The sequence below is a fragment of the Calliopsis andreniformis genome, chromosome 3 (genome assembly GCF_051401765.1).
Source record: "Calliopsis andreniformis isolate RMS-2024a chromosome 3, iyCalAndr_principal, whole genome shotgun sequence".
NCBI lineage: Eukaryota > Metazoa > Arthropoda > Insecta > Hymenoptera > Andrenidae > Calliopsis > Calliopsis andreniformis.
Genome location: NC_135064.1, coordinates 1063467 through 1072718, shown reverse-complemented (window position 1 = coordinate 1072718; position 9252 = coordinate 1063467). Strand labels below are relative to the sequence as shown.

General features: G+C 30.2%; 1 protein-coding gene across 3 annotated transcripts; it reads left to right on the top strand.

Annotated features, from left to right (window-relative positions):
- The first annotated feature begins 116 nt into the window (after positions 1-116).
- Positions 117-8053, top strand: Phtf (putative homeodomain transcription factor). 3 transcript variants are annotated; one of them, XM_076375240.1, is made up of 17 exons: positions 117-528; positions 612-751; positions 1074-1285; positions 1354-1540; positions 1611-1747; positions 1838-1940; positions 2123-2320; positions 2524-2588; positions 3937-4106; positions 4315-4454; positions 4623-4932; positions 5036-5264; positions 5404-5499; positions 5569-5712; positions 5797-5892; positions 5975-6127; positions 6576-8053. In XM_076375240.1, the coding sequence occupies exons 1-16, from the start codon at positions 503-505 to the stop codon at positions 6122-6124; spliced, it is 2403 nt and encodes an 800-aa protein (XP_076231355.1). In that variant the 5' UTR covers positions 117-502; the 3' UTR covers positions 6125-6127; positions 6576-8053. The 3 variants fall into 3 exon arrangements, with proteins under 3 accessions (XP_076231355.1, XP_076231356.1, XP_076231354.1); XM_076375241.1 differs by having other exon boundaries at positions 1641-1747; positions 5975-8053; XM_076375239.1 differs by having other exon boundaries at positions 5975-8053.
- Positions 8054-9252: the final 1199 nt, after the last annotated feature.

Here is a 9252-nt window from a genome sequence, read left to right as displayed (position 1 = left end):
AGACGCATGCGCACTAAAAAATAGGACCTAAAAAATGCCGGAGTTTCGCTTCTGTAATAATTCTTTGTGATCGATGGTACTGTATTGTCGACAACGGGAGATTTGAGATCTCAGTATTAGGAAATATTAAATAGATGACGGATGTATACCAGATTTTACCAGTAAACATTTGTAAATTAAAGTCAATTAGATGCAAATTTGCTACTTGAGTATTACAGCAAATATTATTGTGGATCATTTAAGAATTTCAAGTTCTGTGCAATGACGTGAAAATTCATAAATGCAAACCGAACGTCGTTCGTGTTTTGTATTTAATGTAATATCGGGGAGGAAAAAATCACTGTTTAAATATCTTTTATTATATATTATGGGAGCAACATTTTCTTTGAATTTACTAACAAAAGTACACGGAAAATTATCTTCCGTTCGTTTAAACACGTTTGATTATTGGATAAAATTAACAGTTAATCGTTTTTTACAACAGCGATAGCGATTAACAAAAATGAAATTGAACGAGCTAGTTTATTGGTAAGAAATCTTATATTTCATTGTTTTTGTGAACTGAAACATTCGTATTATCATTCAATGCAATAAATAATTTAATGTTCCAGGTATCAGAAAAAAATTGGTACTTATGATAAGCAACAATGGGAAAAGACTGTAGAACAACATATTCTTGGAGGATTTACACATGTCCCAATGAGAACTGCAAAACTAAAAACAGAGCTTATAGATGTGGATCTTGTTCGAGGTATAATATATAATAAAATATTATTAATTATTTAGTTCCAGGAAGAAAAATTTTTAAAATAACGAAAATAATACTTATAAATTTAAGCTCAACTAAAGATAACAATTTTTAGTTTTAAATGAGCTAGATTATAATCAAGTGTAGTGAAAAATAAAGCTTATTTCATACTTTTGATTTACTTTTATAAATCAAAATAACAATGATCTCTAACGGTATATTACATATTTATTGAACTATTTCTTGCAATATTGGATAATTTTTAAATATTAGATATATGTGTATTTAAGTCTTCAATATAATATAATATTAATCTTTTATACAGGTTCATCTTTTCCTAAAGCCAAGCCAAAGCATGGATTATCTACAGTAGCTTGCTTAGCATTTCAACGTTTATTATTCCTTCCTTTATATAGAAAATGGTGGATACAGCAAACTACTTTCAAAATATTTATATTATTTTTATTATTGTACAGCTTGCAGTTGATCAACATGTGTATATACTTTTATCAGATGGTCAAGGATAATGAAAGTGATGTATGAAATATTTATATCTCTATTGTGAGTGCATGTAAGCATTTAATCAATATGACAATCTTTTCTAGGTTGTGTCTACATCAGAAGCACTAATACCTGTTATTATGATGTTAACTTTGTGCATTGTTCATTCCCATATTGTATCAACTCATTCAGGTCCAACAATAATTGATGAACAAAATAAACAGAGAATAGTTAGACGTTCACGACACACTAGATGTAGAATTGGAAAATCAAGAACAAGACAAAATTTAAGTGAGTTTATATTTGCATTAGTTTTAAATTTTCCTAGTATAAGTATATACATTTATTATATGCTTTATAGAATTACATGATGATTCTAAATCGTCTCAAGATACAGCATCCGAGAAAGCCAGTACAGTAAGCGATGAAGTATTAACTTCTGTGCGGTTTGCTAAAAAAGTTGTAATTGAAAATTCTTTGACTGTTAATCGGCCTCAGGTAATTAACAAATAATTACATTAATAGTTGATTACATAAGAGAAGAAAGATATCAATATAAATCCAATTGTATGTAATACATTTTTGTAGGAATTTGTGACTGCTCAAACACCCTGTGATAACGAGCCAATTAATGTGGCTGTGAACAATCCTCTTCCTATTAATGAAGCTTCAGCTAGTCATACGCAATCAAGTAAGTACATTATACTCTGTACCTATACCTTTTTTTTTTGAATTACATATTTAATTAAACAAAGGAAGTAAGTTAGTAGAAACAGCATTATTTAACGTTAACATTTTCATATAAAGTTTCATAAAATTTTCGACACATACAATACAAAAATTGTATTACAAAAAAATATATATTTTTTATAGATGGTCCAGATCAAAATGTAAAAAATGTTCACCAAGATGATGATGGATTTGAAAGTTTGAATGGAAATGTATCAAGCGATAATGATAGAGGAATTACAGGAGCTAGAGTAGAAAAGCCTAAACATAAGAAGAATACATTACGTAAAACTAACGAAGAGCAAACACTTCAACAAATTTTATTGCAGCCTAAATTTTCAGGTTTGGTTTATAACAATTTTCATTTCAATTCTTTATGTAGATAAAGAATAACAACAGTATGAAACATAATATCTTTATAACGATTAAGATATTTAAACTTTTGAACATATAATACTTGTTTTGAACTGCTAACGTGCATTCATTTTTGATGGAAAGGTAAACTGGCATATTAGCTAAATGATTGTCTTCCACTTTCCACGCAGCATGTGAGTTAATGAAGACAGATGACAATTCTTCGAAAAGTGATGGAGAAGCTTCTAGTAAAACGGTAAGTACTTAATCATTAAACGCAAAGAAGGATAAATTTATACAAGTGGATAGGTAGTGATTCTATGTGAAAGATTAAGTAGAAAGTATAGGATAACATTTTTCGAAATTGCTCTTTGTTTTAAAAAAATTGACTAAATTTTAGCCGTGTTCGTGTACACCAAAGTACGAACGTAAGCGCTCGCAAGATATGTTGAGGTAAGGGAAATGCGTCGTACTTTCTGTAGACGGACTCAGTCTTTCAAGATAATTTCAAATAGCTATGGGCATAAACGTAGAGTTTGGAAACGTCAAGACGGTTAAAAGAAACGGATTATATTGGTAAGATATTGATCTATGAAATCCCTCCTGCATCGAGACCCGTTGCTATTTAGAACTATCTTGGAAAACCAAGTCTCTCCATGACGTATTTTTTTTTTTCGACGTGCATTGCAGGCGCCTACGTCTATATTAAAGTGCATACGAGCTCGGTTAAAATTCAAAGTCAATTATCTGAAAAACGAAAAGCGATTTCGAAAAATTTTAGTTTATACTTTCAAATTAGTTTTTCACGTAAAATCACCATCTTTCTGCTTATATCATCAGTTCGGGTACACCCTGTGTATACAGTTACTTGGATGTTATATTTAATTAGTCATACACATCGTACTTTTTGATTTTCATTTGCACATGTCGATTATAACTTTGTCTACTTATATTTACAATTACAATTTAACACGTTTAGGGGACAGCAGTAAAATTCATGACATGCTCGTCATTGGTTTGATTTCACCAAAATGTCTATTATTATTAATATTTAACCCATTCGCCTCATTTAACAAGCTGAGTTCGTTATGTCGCGAGGCCGAAAAAATAAATAGTTTCGATTTTCCGAGTAATTATTAAGCATTTAAATCTGAGGCGAATGGGTTAATTCTCTTTTAATTTCGTGTTGGAATGATTCATCGATGGGCTAGCGCATAGTTTAATTCCTTTATTTGCGAAGCGGACAGAAAATGTTTCTGACTATTTACCATATGTTAAGTCACGAGCGAAGATGTTGAAAATAATTATTGACAATCGCTCACAGTGACCCATTTATAAGTCACGTCGTCATACATGGTATTTTCAAATATGTAGGACATTTCTGGAGGATAGATTCTAAATACAAAGATAGTGAAAAGTTCGCACGTATATATGTACGAAAAAGCTTTTTCTTTTTTTTTAAAGTTATGAACAATGCATTGCAAAATATTTCCAAATATTTATTTATCACTTATCTTTTAATTTCCCTGTAATATTTTATTTCATCACTTTTGATAATTTGATATAAATATCTGTTAAAAGTTCCAATTTTTTGGTTTTTTAAGGATAAAGATCATAATCCAATAACAATTGGATTAAGAGAAGGTCGGCAACAGTGTGAAAGCGAAGAAGAGGGAGAATGTGAAGAAGCTGCTACAAATCATTTAACAGAAGCTACAACATCTGCTACAGAATGGATGGGAGTAACTACAAATAGTGATGAATGTAGCTACAGGTGCAAAATTATATACCTATTCATATATAATTTGATTTTTGTTAATACATTCTGTGTCAAATATGAAAAATTTGTTGCAATCTATATCTAATTTATGCATAATTATCACATATGATGCATTTATTACGATATGGATATAAGGTTTAAGAATGTAAATTACTTTTTTGTTCATAATAAATTGGATCTCTGATAATGAAAATTTTTGCAGTTCAGAACTCGAGGAGTCCGATTTACATACCGAAACGACGAATAAAAATTATGGAGAATTCTTAGAACATCCTTTTTCCTGGGAATTTGGATTGCCACCTTCTATAATGCTTAGTTCCAGTTGCGCTTCATACGATCGGGGTAATATATTATGACAATAATTAAAAATTATACTTTTTAATTGTTTAAATTATTGATTGTACACTTTTCGTATAAAGTTTAATGTAGGTGTATATTCCACATACAATTTCTTTTTCCATGGTTTTGAAAATTAATCTTTAAAATGACCAATACTACTTTGTATTTCAGTTTCATGTACTATATGGACACGTCGTGATATAAAAAAGGCTGAACTATCGGTGCTGGATATCAGTTCAGCAATTATTGCTAGAGTAGAGTCAATGCCTGAGAGTATGAATTATTTTTATGGAGGTCTAATGCTTAGCGTAGTATTATCATTAATACCATCTATTAAACGATTAAGCGATCACTTTGGAATCGACAGTAATAATAATATAACCAGTTCCTTGATACCAAATGATTTGACTTACGTCAATTTGGAAACTTACAGTGATATTCTATTGAAAGTGGTGGATTTGGCATTTGGAACAACTCTTTGGTAAACATAAAATATCTAATATATGAATAAAATATGTAAGAAATTGGAATACTATCATACATTATCAATATATTACTAAATTTGTTTTAAAACTTGTTTTCAGGGAGCGTCTAGTGGTGATTATATCAGCATTTGAAAGGCTGATATTGTCTTCTTTATTATTCTTTTTGTTAGCCGTTGCAGAACGTACTTACAAACAAAGGCTATTATATGCTAAGTTGTTTTCACATTTGACATCATCCAGGCGGGCAAGAAAATCAGATCTACCACACTTTCGATTAAATAAAGTGCGCAATATAAAATTATGGTTGAGCGTTAGATCTTATTTAAAGGTATTTCACGTAAAATTATTGTTATTAATTTGATTAAGTGAAAAAGCATAATAAACACAATTTCCATTATATTATGTGAAACTTTAATAAATTCGTTATTTTATATAAAATATTTTATTTGATATATTAATTTTTATAGAGAAGAGGGCCGCAACGTTCTGTGGATGTAATAGTGTCAGCAGCATTTATTGTTACGTTACTGTTGCTATCCTTCGTGAGTTTGGAATTAATTAAGGTAATATTGTAATAGTAAGATAAAATAGTGATGCAAATAAAACATTTCATAAATATTACGATTTCTTAGGATCTTGATAGTTTGCATTCCCGATACAATGTTGAAGCACTGTTGTGGAGTTTTTCTCTTGGAATATTTATATTACGCTTTATGACATTGGGTACAAAAATTAATAAGAAATATAGAAATCTTTCTGTTTTAATAACTGAACAGGTAATTGTATCATTTAGTTAAAACAGATGATTCTGTACAATTCACTTTCTTCGTTTTAATTAAATTATAAATTTTGACTCTTAGATTAATTTATACTTGCAAATAGAACAGAAACCACATAAAAAAGAAGAGCTTATGGTAGCAAATAATGTTCTCAAATTAGCAGCAGATTTGATAAAGGTAATTAAGACTATTTATTTCTTAATTACTAATTCCGTTTTTATATTTTTATTCGCATAGCTAATTAATATATATTTTACAGGAACTTGAAAGTCCATTTAAAATATCTGGTTTATCTGCTAATCCCTACCTGTATACAATCACAAAAGTAGTATTATTATCCGCTCTTTCAGGAGTGCTCTCGGAATTGCTTGGGTTCAAGCTCAAGTTACATAAGATAAAAATCAAATAAAAGGTGATATTACATTAAATATTTATCCTCGTGTAACTACCTCAACGATGTTGAACATCTAACGATGATGATTGAATTTTATTATTGAACATGAGGATATTCTATAGAAGCGTTCAGCATAAACATTTAAACAAATGTTTCTTAACACCTTAGTTCGTTATTTTTTGTAATTGCTAAAGTCTTCCTGTTTTATTTGAAAATTTTATGATTGCTATCAATACGTTAAATGAATATGTCATTTGTATTAATTAGTAAATTATTTTAGTTTATTTTTATGAAGTTTGAGATTTGTAATTATGACATTACCTTAGTAATAATGTCATATCCTTTTTTTTATATGGAAATAATAAATAGCAATACATTGCATTATTAATTTACATATGTTATAGCATATTATGTTAAAAGCAAAAATTAGATATGACTGTTAACAGTATCTAATAAATTGTTTCAGTATGTATAGTTATTGGTGCTATGTATATTTACAATGTTTAATACTGTGTAAATAGTACAGTGTAAATACTTACACAGTGCTTTGAGGGAAGGTGTGAAGTAGAAAAAGATACCAATAACTACGTGTGATATATACATACATATAATACACATACATGCGTGTACACGTGTATACACACACCCATACACATTTTTGTATAGTTATAAACGTTATAATTTAACTGTAAATTATATGAATCTTGATAAACCAACATTTTAGATTCACTTACTAATGAAAAAATGTGCAATAATCGAATTGTTTAAGTTTATTAAAAGAATGTCTATATGAATAGTGTATTATAACATTAAAAGACATAGTACCTGTACAAGAATTTATCTATTATAATTACGTATAAGTTATTTTTAAAGTAATTTTAAGTGTATTCATATATGTTAAATAAATGAGAAAATAGTAATTGTGCATTTCTACATAGGGGAAACTGGGGAAATCACTTAAGGAACGTTTTTTGAAGGTACACCTGTATTGTTAGAGTTATTAAAATTTTTTTTAATAAATAAAGGGATACTTAATGTATCCTTTTCATCATGACGAAACATGAAATATGTAATGCACATAGGAATATAGGGTCGGAACATAAGCATAGTGTACAGGTGAAGGACGTGAAGACTAAGTGAGGAGAGGAGTTCACTAGGAATTGTACTTAAATTTCATTGGTTATACTTCTACGCATGCCCTATAACCGCTAATTATGAAAACATTAAAAAGAATGCAAATTGCTATTTTTAGAAATAAAATTCAAGTGGAGTTTAATTAAAAATAGTGGAGAAAAATATACGCATAATTATAACACTATGAACCTTCATCTACGTATTGATGCAAGTATTAGTGAACTTATTGTCAGTGTATGCATTATCGAAAAACAATAGCATATTAAGCGACTCGTGTGCCGGCAAACGTCTAGTAAAGTGTAGTAAGATATCTGTGAGATCTGTATTACTAGCTGTGTAGAGGGAGAAAGATTTATGTAAATTTGTGTGAACGAGGAAGATGCTAAATGCAATTTTTGTAGTCCTAAATCAATTTAAAAGTATGGCAGCATTGTTCAATTGAAGTGATTGGCTGTACATCAGAAGTCTCGGCAGACATTCGCGCCAAGTATGAACTATATCATGAAATTTCTTGTTATAAATGTATCTTTATTGGACTTGCGTAAATAAAAATGTTTATAAATATTTATAAATGTTCATAAACTACTAAAATATTTATAAATGTTTATAAACTAATGTTATTTTTAGTAGTCGCGTACCAATTGTCGGTTTCTTTTGAAATTTTGACTTGAACATTTTGACTGTGACATGACTTTCGTTTGCCGTGCATGACGTTTGACAGCTTGTAGAGGTAGAGGTTATCTATGTGGACTTTTTTGTTTCTAACTGTGTATTTTAAATGAAAGTAATAAACTACTGTATGTGTTTTTAGTTTAATTTGTGATAATTATTGACAATTACTTACTCCTCACCGATTTCTTTGAAACTTCACTAGTTCATGTATTTTTATACGTAGATTAATTAATGTAAATGAAATAATTGTTGCTCTCTTTTTGTTTTCGAGATAAAAATTTGTATAAGTATGAAAATGATGGTCGTGAGTACCTCCATATTAATTGTACCTAACCCAGACTTAACCGCCCACCGGCGTCTCTGCCTCCAGGCTCACGATTCCCGATGTGCGTGGAGGCTGCACCCCCACCCCCTGCTTAGGGAATCACAACTAATTGAAGTGATTCTATGTAGTGACTGCGACCGAATTTCAACATTTCTTGTGCATAACTCGATAACTAAGACCGAGCAGTGGTGATCCGTACCAATTCTGACTTGCAGTAATAGTTAAGCATTTTTTATAAATTGTTCTACCGAATACCCTAACATTCTTATAATATTCTTACGATATCTGTTAGTTTATAAATTATCCAGACGAGCACGAGTACTCGTATTCTATGTTACATGAAAGGATGTACTATTTAAATTGAGATAAGACAGAATCGATTAAAATTTTGTTGAATAATCGTCCAAACCTGGACTAAATTGAGATAAATGTTGGATGTTGATCGTTTCTACGTTAAAATGTATGGTGGCGCTGAAAAGGGCCGTTTTGTGTATCATATTAATTAATTTCATCAGTATTGCTTTCTCTGCTAGATTCTTCAATTTCGTCTGTCATCGGTGGATATAATTCAGCAATATATTTAAAGAAATTGGGTAGTCTATCTTTGTGAGGAAAAATTCTTTTAAAAATAATTTATAACATATATGTTATATAGATATAAGTTATAGTTGTGGTTGTGGTTGTGGTTGTGGTTGTAGTAAGTGACGTCCGTGTACAGATCAGAAGCGATTTTGGTGCAACTGATGAAAGAGAAGTTCGAAAGAATTCTTTAGGGCCTATTAATTTGTAGACTTCGTTTGCTTATAATGAATTAACTATAAATGTGCGACAACAGCCTGATACGCGATATCATGAAATACTCTAGGATTCGCGTTAGTACACTGTTAAGGTCGCTTCCCATTGCTGTAAGTTCGGGCCGCGAGCGCGTTCGCCGTGCACTTGAAACTTTCAACTCTACGAGCAGAAGGGTCTGAAGTATCTAGTGAGCCTGCACCGTGATCTGCTTAATTAC

Coding starts and splice junctions, on each gene's coding strand:
- Phtf (XM_076375240.1), top strand. CDS start 503: ATGAAATTGAACGAGCTAGTTTATTG. Junction 1,941..2,122: donor AGCTAGTCATACGCAATCAA/GTAAGTACATTA, acceptor TATTTTTTATAG/ATGGTCCAGATCAAAATGTA. Junction 2,589..3,936: donor GAGAAGCTTCTAGTAAAACG/GTAAGTACTTAA, acceptor TGGTTTTTTAAG/GATAAAGATCATAATCCAAT.